The sequence below is a fragment of the Bos javanicus genome, chromosome 8 (genome assembly GCF_032452875.1).
Source record: "Bos javanicus breed banteng chromosome 8, ARS-OSU_banteng_1.0, whole genome shotgun sequence".
Lineage (NCBI taxonomy): Eukaryota > Metazoa > Chordata > Mammalia > Artiodactyla > Bovidae > Bos > Bos javanicus.
The window spans coordinates 27409325-27428068 of NC_083875.1; the positions used below are offsets into that span (position 1 = coordinate 27409325).

At 37.4% G+C, this 18744-nt stretch overlaps 1 protein-coding gene across 5 annotated transcripts in view; it reads right to left on the reverse strand.

Moving 5' to 3' along the window:
• Positions 1–1479: 1479 nt before the first annotated feature.
• The window catches only part of CNTLN (centlein), a 352113-nt gene continuing 334848 nt past the window's right edge, over positions 1480–18744 (reverse strand). For 3 of the 5 annotated variants that reach the window (XM_061425222.1, XM_061425223.1, XM_061425218.1), the window contains 2 exons: positions 16865–16942; positions 3330–5640 (listed from right to left, as the gene is read on the reverse strand). In XM_061425222.1, coding sequence (XP_061281206.1) covers positions 5389–5640; positions 16865–16942 — 330 coding nt within the window. In that variant the 3' untranslated portion in view covers positions 3330–5388. Of the gene's footprint in view, positions 2824–3329; positions 5641–16864; positions 16943–18744 lie in introns of those variants that run through there. The other 2 variants (XM_061425221.1, XM_061425219.1) reach the window with 2 other exon arrangements.

An 18744-nucleotide genomic window follows, 5' to 3' on the forward strand; every position in this document is an offset into this window, starting at 1 on the left:
TGTTGAAAGGCTATCCTGACTCCATTGAATTGGCCTATTTTCACAGGTATGTTTTTTGGTGCTCTGTTTTATTCCATTGATCTATGTGTATATTCCTCTATCAGTACCACCCACTCTTTATTAGTGTACCTACATAATACATCTTGAAATTGGGTAGAGTGTTTTCTCCCACTTAAATTTTTCTTTGGGTTTGAATACAAATTTTAGAAGCTTGTCTCCATCTTCAAAACATCTTGCTGTGATGTTGGTAAGAATCATGTTAAGCCTGTATATCAGTTTGGAGACAGCTGACATCTTTGCTTCTTAACAGGAAGTGTTCTACCTTCAATCATTAAGCATACTGTTAGATGTAGGCGTTTTTGAGATGTTCCTATAAAATTGAAGAAGTCCCTAGTTTTCTGAGGTTTTTCTTTTCCATGCATGAGTATTGAAATTTTCAAATGCTTTCCCAAAAGTTTCATGGTCACCTGATAGTTCTTTAGTCTATTAAAATAACAGCATGCACTGACTGATTTTTGAATATAGACCATCTAGATCTTGCATCTTCTGACCAATATCCTTCATGAAAAATTCTAAATAGAATTTAAGCAAATTTGCATTAGTTTCCTATTGCTGCAGTCACAAGTCACCACAAACCTAGTGGCTTAAAACAGCAAAAACTTAATTTCCTGCAACTCGAGGTATGCAAATTGGTTTCACTAGCCTAAAGTCAAGGTGTCAACAGTGCTGTTTCTTCCTAGAGGCCTGGCATACAATCCCTTCCCTTCCCTCTTCCAGTCTCCAGGAACTGCCTACATTTTTTTGGTTCATGGCCTCTTCCTCCATACGTATAGCTCTGGGGGTAGCATCTTCAAACTTCTCCATCCCTCTGCCTCTGCAGTAACATTGCTATCTTGACTCCTTAGAAGCCAGTGGGTCCCACCAAATAAATCAGGATTATCTCTCCACTCAAGATCTGTAATTACATTGCAAAGTGCCTTTTGCCATAAAAAAGTAACAAATTCATGGGATTCTCCAGGCAAGAATACTGGATGCGTTGTCACACCCTCCTCTGGGGAGTCTTCCTGACCCAGGGATCGAACCTGTGTCTCTTATGTCTCCAGCATTGGCAGGTGGTTTCTTTACCACTAGCGCCACCTGGGAAGCACAGCCTAGGTATAATGTCATATAATAAAGATAATGCCTTGCCACTGAATAGCAACATAATACACACTTTACCTTAAAAATGCGACAGTTGACAGTCATTTCCTCTTCTTGTTTTTACATGGTGGGCATCCACTAGCATTAGAAAAAGTACAGTTATGGTAGTATTTATGGTACTCAAAATGCTGTCAAGTTGTAACTGTATCACTGTGACTTGCAGTGTGCCTACCAGTCCTGCAAAGCGGTGAGCACACTACATCAAGTCTCTGCTGCAACTACTCACCTGAACTACCGTAGTGCTAAGGCGGCCATAAACAATACAGAAATGAATGAGCATGTGTTCCAATTAAACTTTATTGATGGACATTAAAATTTGAATTCATATAACTTTTACATGCTATATAGTTCTCCTTTTGATTTTTTAAAAACATTTAATAATAACATGAAAATCATTCTTAACTTACTGTAGGCTATGCAAAAACAGGCAGTAGGCCAGATGTGGTCTGTGAGCCATAATTTGCCAACTCTGCCTTAAACTCATGGGATCTATATATTTCAAAGCAGGGAAGGAGGAATAGCAAGAACATAAATAAGTGAAGAGGTAAAAGTTACTTTTGTGTTATAAAGGAAATTAAATAGCAAGATGACTAGGGAATGCTTAAGGAAATTTGTAAATGCAAACCTGAATGATATGCAGGAGCCAGTCATGGGAAAGTTAAGTACAGAATATTGGAGAGAGAGAGAATACAAAGGCAATGGCTGGAGACAGGCAGGTTTGGTGAATCGGAGGAAGCAAAAAGTTAGGTGTGGCAGGAACATAGGAAAGAGGGGAAATGACCAGGGAATGTTTGAGAGTCTAAATAAGGATGACCGTTGTTAAGAATTTAATTAGCAGACTTGCGAGGACTAGTCTAATTAATGCACTCGGTTTGTAGCCCTTGCTAATTTATATGACCACACAAAATATTGTGATTTTAAAAAAAACAGAGAGAGTGAAGGAGAAGATGTTTTTATTTTTGCTGAATTGTTCTAGGAAAATACAGTATCTCCTATATAATCCAGTAGACTGAGAACAGATACAATTGGACTGCACCATTTATTTCATTAAATGCTCACTCTTCAGTTGTAATGCTTTGCTTTATATTTGCTTTCAATACAAATGTGTTGCTTATCAGGTGATTTAGAGCATTTATAGCAGCTTTATGTAAAAAGTATAGTTTCTTAAAAAACTCAGAACATTACGGCTTCAGTTTAAACTTTTTTCTTTGATAATTTGTATATGCCAAGCTTGTTCTAATTTCTTGTAATGTACTGGAAGGAAAACCATTTTCAAGTTTGCATTGATTTGTGGCAATATTTGTATTCAACAATCAAATGCGACACTCTTTCCTTTTAAATGGCTATGCACTTAATTAGTTTCACTTGTTCAGCAATTAATTGGTTTCAGAGACTTCTTATTTTGGTATTGACCCTGACTATTGATAGTTGGAGCAGATATTATATCAGGACTGCAGTGTATGTTTTCTGATCACACCACATAAAGTTTTCACATCTGAAAAAAAGTTCTCAATCATGATATCATCTAGTATCTTTCATAACTGTAAAATATTCTTCAACTAGTCTCTTTTTTTCATTTATTTTTTCCAGTATTGCTTCTAGTAAATATGTGGCAAAGGGAAGCTGTAAAAGAAACAGAAAAAAAAAAAGATGATCAAAACTCTGTATTTTCTTCAGTTCAGAAACATATACTAAATATCATTAAACCATTTGAACTGAGCTATCTGCAAACTCTGCACCCATAATGGTACCCTACTGGGTCTCTTTTCAACTGATCTTGCTGGTTAGTGTGGGTAATTTTGTCTTTTATAATAAAAATGATACAGGAGCAGAAGTAAAATGAAGAAAGATAAACGCCTTATTGAACAATCCATGGTTTACTGACCGTGTTAATGTTGTAATCTGCAATACAAGCAGCTGAGCCATTTATCTTCAATCAGTTGATCAATAGCAGGCTACAGCCCTCTCTAGGGCCCACAGGCCCACAGAAGTAGCACTATATGTTCATCACTCATAAGAGAGGGAGAGCGAACTATCAATATATACTTGCCTGTGTTACAGCTGAACGTCTCGAGGATTGTAGGGTGAAATTTCAGAGGAAAAAAAAATGGCAAAAGTATATACATTGATTAAGTTGTTATAGAAAAGTTTATTTGGCATATCAAAGTGTAATACACATGTTGCAAACTGCTGAGTTTATGAAATGTAGAGTACATTTTAAAATTTAATAATTTATATAACATTTCTGGTAAAGTTTTATTGTTCCTGGGCTTTATTGAGTTGCCTGTAGAACTCATAACAATACACTTTTATAGGTGACAAGTACAGGCAAATCTGAAATGTTCCCCAGTTGCCACCCAAAGCCATACTGACTTTCTTTTATCCTGCTTCCCAGCTATCTAGTGTCATGCAAGAGATTTGTAACAATCAAGAAACTCATTAATTCAGTTTTTGGAATTGTCCTTTTGATTAACCAGGGAAGACTACTTTTGTCTCCCTGAATAGAATAAGGACACTTAAGCCCAGCACCCCTTTCCTACAGAGGTGTACACTCGGGCCATTCTAGGACAGCCACCGACAGCGTCGCTGGTCAGCACCCAAACAAAATCAGCCCAGTACCCTCAGTGTAAATTGCTCAGTTGTGCTCAGATCGGCTGTGCTCAGCCACAGTGATTATAATTAGCTAACCCCAGCATAATGGTTATTTTCTGAATTCAAACTGGGAAAAAAAGAGAAAAGACTGGTCAGTGGTGGTGAAACAACAGGCCAAAATGGCGCAGACTGTGTAAGCCATGAAGAGAACACAGAGACCAAAGCTGGTCCATAGAATTTCCTCAGATCCTAAATAGCTTTCTAGTTTATACTCTCGAGTCTCTGTAAGGAGACACTATCTATAGTCTATGTAAGGAGCTTCACACATTTGTCTTACTTAAAATTTAACACTAAATAAAGTATAAGATACAAAAATACCATATTTCTTCACTTTTTAAGATACAGGTGAATATAAGATACCCACATTGACTTAAAAACAACTTTTTCTGGAAAAAAAGGAATCTACCATATTAAATATACACAAATTTGCATATGTATTTTAATTTCAGAAATGTGAAAATGTGGGAAAATGCATCATAGAATCAAGGAACAAGAATATGTTAGATTTCCTTCTGGAAGATAATGATACAGCAAATCCTTACTTTGAGAAAACTGCCTTTCTGGGATGCATAAAAGTTATACATATTTGCCAGTTTTACAAATGAGATAATTCTCAGGGCATTAATATTAGATGTTAAAGAAATACACACACACACACACACACACACACACAAAGGCAAAACCATCGGGTAACTTTGTTTTGCCTATGGCCCTCAGTACTGTATGCAATCCAACAAAAAAGGAAACAAACACGATGAGAATATCCTCCTATCTCTTCCTGGTACAGCAAAAGCAGAAACGAGTATTTTAAAAAGTTGTTCTAAAAAGTACAAGTTGTTCTAAGAAAAAAGAGTTCTCTGAACAAGTAAGTGTGGGAAACAAACCAAAGTTTAAATGTTATTTTATTTCTGGATCTCTTAGAGACTTTACTATGCTAATGCACTGTTTCTTGCAGAGGGCAATGTATACCCTGTTTCTAAATTCATGGTCCACACTTTTCTCATAGTCTATTTATCATGTGGCACTGGTGGCCCATGGAACACACTCTAGGAAGCGTGCTGGTTCTACGATTTCCTATATAGTGATGTCACAAGCACTTCTACCAGGCCACAATGTACTGACATTAATTATCTCATCTGCACATTTCATTTTCAGGTTAAAAACTCGGCCTAGTTTTTATTATCTTGCAATCAGAACAATTTTCAACATGTCATGTACTTGAACATTTGGCTTCCCTCTAAAAATAGTCTAATAAGAGTTTCTCTTCCAGGAAGCCTCCAAGGTGGAACAAGAGGTCCATTGACTAATTTATTGCTAATAACTCTTATATTCTCTTCCTTTGGCTCCCAATAAAACGAAAAGCCCCACAGTTAAATACAACTGTTTGAATTGTGTCTCCTACGCTTTGTATAGAGGCTAACACTTGATGAAGTTCAAGCAGCAGCCTATCCTTTAATCAAGATGCCCAATTTGTGTACATCCATCTCCCCTTGTAGGTTCTTCTATTTTTCTCTACAAATAGGTCAGAAAAAACCTTTACAATAATTTCTCTTTATATAATAAAGAGAAAAGCTCATAATATCTCACAAGGTTGTTGGAGATTAAGTGCAGGTTGGGAAGATTTCCTGGAGAAGGAAATGGCAACCCACTCCAGTACTCTTGCCTTGAAAATCCCATGGACAGAGGAGCTTGGTGCAGGCTACTATCCATAGGGTTGCAAAGAGTCGGGCACGACTGAGCGACTTCACTTATTTCATACAGGCAGCGTAAGAGTCTGTTCTTTTCTCCCTCAGATACAAAAAGAAAGCACAACTCTTTTACTGACAGGATTTTGGACTTGGGTTGAAGTGGCAACCTGACTGGCCAACAGCAAAGCTCTTTTCTCCCTTGCTCCATCATATGTATAGGTGAAACAACAAACCTGCAAAATATGCTGTCTTGGGTTTCATCTCGGAATATGCTGGGGCCTACGAAGTCCAGAAAGTCTGCTGGGCTTTCTGCATAATTTCCTTATCTCTTTTGCATAAATATAGAAATGACTGTCTTAGTTATGTTACTGCAGTTACACAGGCTTGAACTCTTCAGCACAAGGAGAAAAATGGACAGGGGAAGAGCTGATACTCCATAAGATTTCTTGGAATGGAAATTTAATTAGGACATCCAAACCACCGTGAGTTTTACTTGGTCTATACTGTAATCTTTCTTTAAAGATTAACTAACGTATGCGTTTGTTTATTTTTGACTGTGCTGGCTTTCCTTTGCTGCATGTGGGCTTTCCCTAGTTGCAGAGAGTGGAGGCTGCTCTCTAGTTGCGGTGCCTGGGTTTCTCACTGAGATGGCTTCTCTTGCTGTGGAGCACAGGATCTAGGATGTGAGGACTCAGTAGTTGAGGCACATGGGTTTAGTTGCCTCCATGGTAAGCGGAATCTTCCTGGACCAAAGGTTGAACCTGTGTCCCCTGCACTGGCAGGCATATTCTTAACCACTGGACCACCAGGGAAGTCTCTATACCATAGTCTTGAAGGGGGTCTTTCTGGTTGTTCTGGCTGTCCTTGTTGGAAAAGGTGACTTCTCTTATGGGAAACACTTCCCCTAACTTCACACAGATTTTAGGCTTCTCTTACATGTAAATGACCTCAGATGTATGCCAGTGATAGAACTTCATCACTCACACTTACAAATTATGACTTCATTTAGAGGCATTTCTGTAGAAAGGTAAGATATGACTGATACTTGCAGATGCTGGAGAGCTACATTGGAAGAATAACAAAGCCTCAAATCTATAACTGTGAAACACACAGATAGTTTACAGCATCGGCATGAACTGGGAATGTGCTCTCAATAGTATAAAATTGAACATTTTTGTGTTGAAAGAAAAAGACTGAAGTAAGGGTATCTTTTTAAATCTAAAGGGCAAGATTAACAATTTTTTTTTATTTTATTTTTAAACTTTACAATATTGTATTGGTTTTGCCAAATATCGAAATGAATCTGCCACAGGTATACATGTGTTCCCCATCCTGAACCCTCCTCCCTCCTCCCTCCCCATACCATCCCTCTGGGTCATCTCAGTGCACCAGCCCCAAGCATCCAGTATCATGCATCGAACCTGGACTGGCAACTCGTTTCATACATGATAGTATACATGTTTCAATGCCATTCTCCCAAATCTTCCCACCCTCTCCCTCTCCCACAGAGTCCATAAGACTGTTCTATATATCAGTGTCTCTTTTGCTGTCTCACATACAGGGTTATTGTTACCATCTTTCTAAATTCCATATATATGTGTTAGTATACTGTATTGGTGTTTTTCTCTCTGGCTTACATCACTCTGTATAATAGGCTCCAGTTTCATCCATCTCATTAGAACTGATTCAAATGAATTCTTTTTAATGGCTGAGTAATACTCCATTGTGTATATGTACCACAGCTTTCTTATGAATTCATCTGCTGATGGACATCTAGGTTGCTTCCATGTCCTGGTTATTATAAACAGTGCTGCGATGAACATTGGGGTACATGTGTCTCTTTCCCTTCTGGTTTTCTCAGTGTGTATGCCCAGCAGTGGGATTGCTGGATCATAAGGCGGTTCTATTTCCAGTTTTTTAAGGAATCTCCACACTGGTCTCCATAGTGGCTGTACTAGTTTGCATTCCCACCAACAGTGTAAGAGGGTTCCCTTTTCTTGTTTTCAGTTTGAAAACTATTACCAAATGGTATTGTTTTCAAAATAAAAATTGACTTTAATCCAGCTGAGTCATACTCAAGTAAAGATATTACATGTTATTTATTATACTTGCTTTTAACAAAGATATGATTCAATGAGATTTTGAGAGTTTAGTAAGAGAGACTGATATAGTTTGATAATTATAAAATTAAAGGTGCAAAATTTGGTATAAATAAATATTTGTATGGTTATTCAGCTATCTTGTAATTAAAAGATTGAACTTCATAAAATAACCAAGCATGGTATGAGAAACAATGATTTATTTATAGTTTAAAACTTGCACTTAATTATAAGCTAAGTTTCCTAAATATTGCTTATATTTCTGGCACATATCTATCTACATACTTATCTATCTTAGAGTGTCACTGAATATTGAAGTCTGTGTCTGCTCTTCTTTGGTAAAAGCTATAACTTGTTTTCCTTTCACCCCCCCCCCCCAATTTTTTATAGTGGTAAAATGCGCAAAACATAAAATTTACCTTTTACCTTTAATGACATATGTCTTTTTCCTGGTATCATGAAAGTAGGCCTGAGATGGTTAAATTAAAAAAAAAAAAATCCCAGTAAGGCTCTGAATGGAGAATTTTTAACTCTTGCAACTTCAGCTGGATGTGAGGAGTGAGTGTGTGTGGGTGGCTGTGTGTGTTTATGTGTGTGGAGAGAGTGAGCATGGGAGTTCGCATGTATGTGGCATGTTTTAAGTATGTTGTAAGTGCAACACTGAACGCAACAGAGTAAAGGTCTTCAAGGACATTTGTTGTAAAGAGAAACTTTCTGGTAACCTTCAGGCTGGAAGTTATTCTATTTACTAAAGCCAGGGAGATTTATAAAACCTTCCTACTGCTGTGTCACAAAGCATCTATAGAAGGTAAGCATATTTTGCAGAAAGGGCACAGAGGAAAGAGCCATTTTAAATTTCAGCATTTGTAAGATCTGAAGCAACCTAATAGGAAGAGGGATATTTAAAGGCAAATAAAAACCACTGGTCAAAGTCTGTACTTTAAGTTATCAACAACCCAAGGCAGGATTTTTGATATGGCTCCCATACAAGAAAGTGATCTACACAAAGTAGATGAAAACTGCCTGAGTGAAATCTGGAAAACTAAATCAGGACACATTTTCTAGCCATTCCTGGATAAGGGTTTTTGAAATATAAATCCTAGTAAAGAAGCACATTGCAGTTTTAACTGTATATTACTTGCTTTATATAAGTACACATATTTCATTATACATACCCATAATTCCGTTCAAGTTTGTTGAAAAACTTTCATAGTTTTTATATTTTATCTGTTTATTGTTCTCCATCACCAGAAATATTAGCTCCATGAGGACAGTGATTTTTGTCTCTTGTTCACCACTATATCTCCAAACCTGAAATGTGGTAGACACTACTGCATGAATTACCTTTCATGCAGTAGACACTTTGCAACATGTTTTTAAAATGCCTTCCATAGCTTGGGTTCAACTTTATCTCCACTAATTCTTTCCATGGCCTTATAAACTCACAAGTACATAAGATGGTTTCAGGTATTATTAAGGCCTGAAAACAAAACTAAATGACCTTTTCTATAATTTCAATTTTGAGGATCAGAATGGACAGAACAATTAAACAAGGTCTCTTAGAGGGCAAATGTAAATAACTGACTCCTATCTGTTTGCATATAGGAGGAAGTAATATCAATTAGAATACTATAGAGGTACAGCTCCTTCTGTGCCAACTGAAAGGAAACCTATTAAATATGAAGTTTAAAAATTTATCTCATTTATTCATAGTTATGGCCAATGGACAGAAATTCAAATTCAAATGCATTTAACACAGTCTCTGCTAATGGGGGGTAACATGGCATATGTGATATAATAACTTTATTGGATTTACTTTTAAAGGTATTCTTTTTATTCTTTGTTCACTGTCTCATATTAAGGGATTCATTTTTTAAATGGAGACATAATTCACATAACATAAATTTCTCCATTTTGAAGTGTATAATTCATTGGTTGTACACAGCTGTACAACCATTACTTTCGTCTAATTCCAGAATGTTTTCATCTCCCCCAAAGAAACCCTGTACCCATTAGCAGTCACTGTTCCTCTGCCCCCATTCTCTGGCAACCACTAACCTACTTTGTCTTGATTTGCCTCGTCTAAACATTTCATATGAATGCAATCATACAATAAGCTGCCTTTTGTGTATTCCATGCTGTATGATGTATCATCATGTCATTTCATGACTGAATAATATTCCACATATGCATATAACATGTTCTATTTATTCATCCGTCATTTGACAGACCTTTGGACTCTTCTACTTTTGAGCTATTATGAACTACTGAGCGCTATGAACGTTTATGTAGAAATTTTTATATGGACGTATGTCTTCACTTATCTTGAGTAGATACCTAGGGATGGAACTGCTGGCTCACATAATCTCTAGTTTTTAACTTTTGGAGGAACTGCCAGACTGTTTTTGACAGGGGTGGCATCATTGTACATTCCTACCAGCAATGTACAAGGGTTCTAATTTCTCTACATCCTCACCAATGCCTGCTATTCTCCTCCTTTTTGATTACAGCCATCCTCCTGGGTATGAGGTAGTATCTCATTTTGGTTTTTGGTTCGCATCTCCCTAAAGGCTAATGATGCTGAGCATATTTACATGTGCCTAATGGCTATCTGTATATATTGTTGTAGAAATGGCTATGAATAGTCCTGAAGGTCTGTTTCTTTTCTCTTGTTGTTGAGTTGTAAGAGTTTGAAATGTGTTCTTAAATGGTTAGATTTCACTGAGAAATGCCAGACAGAAGGCTTGGGTGAACTGTGAAGTCCCTGAATGAAAAACTGTGAGTCCCTGAATGATGTTACCTACTAAATGTGAGTCCCTGACATGTTACCTACTAAATTTTTTACGGCTTCAGACACTGACATCTTCTGTCTACCAAATCTGATCTACCCCTTTTGTTCCCTAAAACTCTTAAAGGCATCATCATCTTTCTCCTCATGTAAGGTATTAAACTCATCTCTCTTTGGTTTCTGCTTTCTCACCCCTTCATTTAATCTCAGTCCTGCTATGTGATTCAGAGACTACAAAATGGGTCATATCTATCTCGTCCTTCCTATTTTTATGGTGAGGACACATGCAAGCCCCTACTGGCTTTGTCTAGACTGCCTTCTTGCTCCTAGTCTCTTCTCCCTCTAAACCATCCTATACATTGATCTTGTGCAGCTTTCTAATGCACAACTCTGACTGCATCCCCTTCCTGTTCAAAGGTTTCCATAGTTTAGTCTCAGCCAACTTTTCTTGTTTCTTTTTTTCCTCCTACTTCCTAAAATACAGAGAAAACTAATTTTGGAAGGTTTTTCCACCCTATTATGATCATTAATTTGCTTTTTTGTCTCTGCCATTAACTGTAAGTTTTAAAAGATGTAATAATGCAGAAAAGGAATTAATACAAGTAACTCTTCAAAGAAATTAAAAGGCAGCTGTGTCATAGAAAATGAGAGTAGATATAAGAATGACTTTTTTCCAGTATGACTCTTACTACTAGAAATCTGTAAGGACAAAAGTTGGTGCTGATAAAGATCAAATACTTAAAATTACCAATTGTATCAAGACCACTTGATGGAAGGACATACCTTTGCACTCTGTGTTAAATATAGATAAGTTAAGGCTCTAGACCTTTTAATTCTCACTCACTCCTGGCTAACAGTATCAGAAAGTATTACATTTTTGTCCAGGTCCATATTGTCACATGGTATCTCAGTTCAGTTCAGTTGCTCATTCGTGTCTGACTCTTTGCGACCCCATGAATTGCAGCATGCCAGGCTTCCCTATCCATCACCAATGGCCGGAGTTCACCCAAACTCTTGTCCATTGAGTTGGTGATGCCAACCAGCCATCTCATCCTCTGTCGTCCCCTTCTCCTCCTGCCCCCAATCCCTCCCAGCATCAGAGTCTTTTCTAATGAGTCAACTCTTCGCATCAGGTGGCCAAAGTACTGGAGTTTCAGCTTTAGCATCAGTCCTTCCAAAGAACACCCAGGACTGATCTTTAGAATGGACTGGTTGGATCTCCTTGAGTCCAAGGAACTCTCAACAGTCTTCTCCAACACCACAGTTCAAAAGCATCAATTCTTCGGCACTCAGCTTTCTTCACAGTTCAATTCTCACATCCATACATGATCACTAGAAAAACCATAACCTTGACTAGACGGACCTTTGTTGGCAAAGTAATGTCTCTGCTTTTGAATATGCTATCTAGGTTGGTCATAACTTTCCTTCCAAGAGTAAGCACCTTTTAATTTCATGGCTGCAATCACCATCGGCAGTGATTTTGGAGCCCCAAAAAATAAAGTCTGACACTGTTTCCACTGTTTCCCCATCTGTTTCCCATGAAGTGATGGGACCAGACGCCATGATCTTAGTTTTCTGAATATTGAGTTTTAAGCCAGTTTTTTCACTCTCCTCTTTCACTTTCATCAAGAGGCTTTTGAGTTCCTCTTCACTTTCTGCCATAAGGGTGGTGTCATCTGCATATCTGAGGTTATTGATATTTCTCCCGGCAATCTGGATTCCAGCTTGTGCTTCTTCCAACCCAGCACTTCTCATGATGTACTCTGCATATAAGTTAAATAAGCAGGGTGACAATATACAGCCTTGACATACTCCTTTTCCTATTTGGAACCAGTCTGTTGTTCCATGTCCAGTTCTAACTGTTGCTTCCTGACCTGCATATAGGTTTCTCAAGAGGCAGGTCAGGTGGTCTGGTATTTCCATCTCTTTCAGAATTTTCCACAGTTTATTGTGATCCAAACAGTCAAAGGCTTTGGCATAGTCAATAAAGCAGAAATAGAAGTTTTTCTGGAACTCTCTTGTTTTTACCATGATCCAGCAGATGTTGGCAATTTGATCTCTGGTTCCTCTGCCTTTTCTAAAACCAGCTTGAACATCTGGAAGTTCATGGTTCACGTATTGCTGAAGCCTGGCTTGGAGAATTTTGAGCATTACTTTACTAGCGTGTGAGATGAATGCAATTGTGCAGTAGTTTGAGCATTCCTTGGCATTGCCTTTCTTTGGGATTGGAATGAAAACTGACCTTTTCCAGTCCTGTGGCCACTGCTGAGTTTTCCAAATTTGCTGGCATATTGAGTGCAGCATTTTCACAGCATCATCTTCCAGGATTTGAAATAGCTCAACTGGAATTCCATCACCTCCACTTTCTTTGTTCATAGTGATGCTTCCTAAGGCCCACTTAAGTTCACATTCCAGGATGTCTGGCTCTAGGTGAGTGATCACACCATCGTGATTATCTTGGTCGTGAAGATCTTTTTTGTACAGTTCTTCTGTGTATTCTTGCCACCTGTTCTTAATATCTTCTGCTTCTGTTAGGTCCATACCATTTCTGTCCTTTATCGAGCCCATCTTTATGAAAAGGCAAAATGATAGGATACTGAAAGAGGAACTCTCCAGGTCGGTACGTGCCCAATATGCTACTGGAGATCAGTGGAGAAATAACTCCAGAAAGAATGAAGGGATGGAGCCAAAGCAAAAACAATACCTAGTTGTGGATGTGACTGGTGATAGAAGCAAGGTCTGATGTTGTAAAGAGCAATAATGCATAGGAACCTGGAATGTTAGGTCCATGAATCAAGGCAGATTGGAAGTAGTCAAACAGGAGATGGCAAGAGTGAACGTCAACATTCTAGGAATCAGCGAACTAAAATGGACTGGAATGGGTGAATTTAACTCAGATGACCATTATGTCTACTACTGTGGGCAGGAATACCTTAGAAGAAATGGAGTAGCCATCATGGTCAACAAAAGAGTCTGAAATGCAGTACTTGGATGCAATCTCAAAAACGACAGAATGATCTCTGTTCGTTTCCAAGGCAAACCATTCAATATCACAGTAATCCAAGTCTATGCCCCAACCAGTAATGCTGAAGAAGCTGAAGTTGAATGGTTCTATGAAGACCTACAAGACCTTTTAGAACTAACACCCAAAAAAGATGTCCTTTTCATTATAGGGGACTAGAATGCAAAAGTAGAAAGTCAAGAAACACCTGGGGTAACAGGCAAATTTGGCCTTGGAATATAGAATGAAGCAGGGCAAAGGCTAATAGAGTTTTGCCAAGAGAATGCACTGGTCATAGCAAACACCCTCTTCCAACAACACAAGAGAAGACTCTATACATGGACATTACCGGATGGTCAACACCGAAATCAGACTGATTATATTCTTTGCAGCCAAAGATGGAGAAGCTCTATACAGTCAACAAAAACAAGACCGGGAGCTGACTGTGGCTCAGATCATGAACTCCTTATTGCCAAATTCAGACTTAAACTGAAGAAAGTAGGGAAAACCACTAGACCATTCAGGTATGACCTAAATCAAATTCCTTATGATTATACAGTGGAAGTAAGAAATAGATTTAAGGGACTAGATCTGATAAGAGTGCCTGATGAACTATGGACTGAGGTTCGTGACATTGTACAGGAGACAGGGATCAAGACCATCCCCATGGAAAAGAAATGCATAAAAGCAAAATGGCTGTCTGGGGAGGCCTTACAAATAGCTGTGAAAAGAAGAGAAGCGAAAAGCAAAGGAAAAAAGGAAAGATATAAGCATCTGAATGCAGAGTTCCAAAGAATAGCAAGGAGAGATAAGAAAGCCTTCCTCAGCAATCAGTGCAAAGAAGTAGAAGAAAACAACAGAATGAGAAAGACTAGAGATCTCTTCAAGAAAATTAGAGATACCAAGGGAACATTTCATGCAAAGATGGGCTTGATAAAGGACAGAAATGGTCACATGGTAGAAAAGTTTTTATTTTGTGGTAATTATTTTATCAATATAAATTTTTCAAATCAATGCAGAAAAAGTTTTTTTTAACAGAAAACAATTCTTTCACCTAATCCTAATAAGAAAAGATAAAACCTCAGAGCCAGATTCACTCCTATGATGTCAGAATTCTATTATATACAGCACTCAACACAGAGGGAGTACATAAAAGGGAAGTTTTCTTATAATTTAATCTTCAAAGTATTTTAATAATCAAATATCAATGTTGAATTAATTTGGAATTTTTCAGGGAATGCACTCAATTACTCCACAGCTTCAAGATCACATAACCTCAGGTTCAGGGAGCTGTATGGCATAAACTAAACAAAATGAATGAATGAACATATTTACACTTTTACCCACAAAACCCTGTGAGCATAACTTAGACTCTCAAAAACTTGTGGACAAAGAAAACCTTTTCTAAAATTCAGGACAAATATAATTGCTAGAATTGAGAGAGAAGAAGTAGGCTTAAAAAAAAGATGTTTTCTATTTTATAGATTTTTCTCTTGGGCATAATTATAAAGTGACATTCAAGTGCAACCAGTGAAGTCCCTACTTTTTTTTCTTACAGAATTCAAAGACATCAGCAAAACCACCTATGTCAGTAATAAAAATAAAAGTCTTTGACTTTTTAAATGTTATCATACTGTCACAGTGAAATAAAATTAGCTTGACAAATGCTTTAAAGGCACATGGTGCAGTTCATTATGTATAACAGCAACAGCAGCAGTTTCCCAGTGTTCATAGAGGCTGCTCCATTAAATTCACCTCCAGTCAATAATTAGGAGTCCACAAATAAACCTGGGCAATTAAATCAATACTGCCAGGCAATTATATTCCAGAGTCCAGGCTCACTGGCACAAAAAGGCATTATATCAAACTGCAGTATTAAGTGGTCTAATGCCATTTTCAACAGGACTTTTTTACACTAACTGGACAGAATAAGGATACACCCAGATAATGTAGAATGCACATATGTATATCTACATGTGCAGATGTGGTATCAATAGAGCTTTAGTAACATTTAATAAAGATTTATACATATGGATTTATGATTTCTGTGTTCATAATTGATGATAACACTTCTATATCAAAAGGTCATACTTACATGTTGAATGTTTAAAAAATCCATTAAAAGCATATTTTTATAACATTCTAGTTAAAAAAAAATAACCCATATCAATCATTACTGAACTCCTTTGATGTGCCAGGTACTGGGCTGGGTGCTGGGAATGCAACATGACTGAGAAATGGCTTTTCTTCTCAAAAGCTAGAAGGCTTGCCCAGCACCTGCATGTCTGCACTTAAACAACTTGAAGCAAAAAAGTGCCCATCACCTTCTGTTACTATAGATAGTAACAGTCATAGTATTTCCAGATAATGTTTCAAAAATATAAAAAATGGGTACTAAGAATATGAATAGTTCACGTATTATTTACTTATTCTTGCTTTTCCAAAAACCCATATACTGCACTCACAAAACAAGAATTTTTTTAAAATATTTTGAGAAATACATTTTAGCTGTTTTGAATCAAGTTCATTTTTGAAATCAACAATAATTAGGTTGAGCAAAAAGAACCATAATGAAGAAGTTGTAGAATACATTACATGCTGTCAGTGATATCAGAACAAAAGCCGGCTATGACTAGAAAAGCAGGGCTCTCACCTGCCAATAAACTGCCCTGATCACTTACAAGAGGGGCACATCCCAACAGACTATATGTGTATTAAAAAAATACTTGAAAGAGAAGAAAAAGTATCACACAGGTCACAGCAGCAGTCTCAATAGACCCCTCAGGGATTTCCACTCGTCTTGGCCTTGTCATCCTCTATGCAGCTTTCCACTCGGCCCAGAAAATGTCGATAGGAAAATGTTTGAGGGGCCTCTGGTGGAAATTTTTTCATTCTTTCTGCATTGACAGGATGCCAAATCAATATTTACTTCCCACTAACAAGCTGCTCGAGGTCTCAGTAGAAAATATTGTAGAGAATGCGGGAAGACACAGTAATAAACAGCTGTCTGGCTGTGAGGAAAACATGAATTGACTGGAAACAGGGCCACAGTAAAAGGTCACTGAAACCCGTGAACTCCTCAGGTGTCCATATCAACTACTAACTTTAAAGACACATAATAAAGAATCTCTGTTCCTAAGAGAGCTGAGAGAATGGATCCTTTTCAGTCTAGCAAGCATAGACGTTGACTCAATAATTTAATTAATGCATTTGCTAAGACCCGTGTTGGCTCTTTCCCAAGGCACTTGCTTCATTTGTTAAGTCCAAAAGTACAAATAGAGGGTTAACTTTCCTGTCTGCCTATTGGAATACTTCTTTACCTAACAGAAGTAAGCAATGTGTAAGTGTTTCCAAAATTTTAGGCATCTAGTAATAAAAAATAAGCTTGGAATTTTTATCTGCAACTTTTAATAAATGAAGTGGAAAAGTGAAATACCTGTCCTTCAAGAAGTTTCCGAATGTACAACAGCCATTCTTTGTCATTTTCGGCCTCGGTTTTCGTCCTTTCAATTTCCTAGAGGAAAAAATAAAAACACTGTAGTTAATTTCATTTATATGAACTTGATCATACTGTTAGAGAAATACTGATAGAATTGGATTCAACAGAGAGTAGCCTGTCCTTTCAAAATGGAGAATATTCAAATCAATGCTCAATATCTCCATTCATGTGGAATATCAAGCTATATATCTGTATTTCATAATTCAGGAATATTTTATTTCTGTATTCATGGTGGAGCTCAAGGTATGGACTGAAGTGGAAGAGAAAGTGATTAAAACAGAGTGAAAAAGAAGATGGAGCCATAGAAAAGAATCATTTACAAGTGACCCTCAGAAGATGATATAAAACCTTATACTCAAAAATCAGACTTGTCAGTAGATAACTAAGGGGTAATTGTTACAATTACAACTTGTCAGTAGATAACTAAGACAAAAGAGGACAGGCATAGGTTCTGGTGTATTTAAATGCTTACTTATTTAAAATGTCCAACAGCTAACTGATAGGCAAGGGACACTCCAACTTAAAGTACTGTAGGTCACTAAATATTTTCAATGCCTCAATTATCAAAGTGAAATATTCTGAAAGTATAATGTATTCACATATGCAACTGAATTGACTATTCAGTTAAAATCACGATTCAGTTTGCAAAAAAAAAAAAAATGTACTTTTCAAAAAGAGAAGGGTTTGGGAAACTAACATTTGTTGAAATTTACTGTATGCCAGGTATCAGGCAAGGTACTTTGCATAGGCTGTCATAGTTTTTTACATGAATTTACAAGGGTTGGATATAGCTTAACACATATAATTCAGGTGGTTTGGGCTCTACTTGGGTAAGTCACTCAACTCTTTAGACATCTGAAAGATGCAGGCATCAGTCCAAACAAGCTCAGATCTATAATGAAATCTAGTAAATATATCCAGGTGTGTGCAATAAGCCCTCATGGAACTGTGTTTTTTCCAGGAGGACTTCCATTTAAGGTTGTATGGTACACATGTTTTGGTGCTGGGCACCCCTGGCTCCATACTGCTTCCTCCCAGAGGCCAGGGTGTCATTTCTTCACAGAAATGTGCCAGCTACTTTGGGACTAACAAGAGATATCCTTTACTAATTCATATACTCAATGAGGACAACTTTTTCTAATTTTTCTAATCAAAGGGAGTGCTTTTTTTTTTTTTTTTTAAACTTGTAAGCCCAAGAAAGGGCATGTTTAAAGACCACATAAAGGCAGAGGCCGTGTCTTCCAGAATATGTATCTGCAACACACACACACACACAAACACACAAGGGATTTTGCTATGTCTGCTTGTTTTAAAACTTTTAGGCAATGGTGGAAGACCTTAATATTTTGTTAGGTTTCTTCTTTATCCATCAAGTTTCAGTTAAATGTCTATAATAAGAGATAGTTAACAGCCTTGCCACAGATACTGTTATTTCCTGTGTGGTTTATATTTGATACTGTATTTCATAACGCTCTTGGACTTCAAAGTTCAGAATTCACAGACATTGTGGCCTAGCTGCTGAAAAGAGGAAACCGATCATTCACTATCCGATTCACTCATAGGATGAAAATAATCTCTATAGGATTCCTTTGACCTCCTTTCTAAGAATTCTTGGCAGTTTAAAAACCTTTGCAAGTTGTAGATCTGCTTTACTTGAGAAATGTTTTGAGACGCTGATGGGGGAGGGGTGCTAAAGGATGTTCTCCTGCAAACACTGAAGTCGATCATTTTATTTATTCACTGAGCAAATATTTATAGGGAAGCTATGAGTGCCATCATCTCTTTGCTCTTTCTAAACAATAAAAAAAATCTAATAT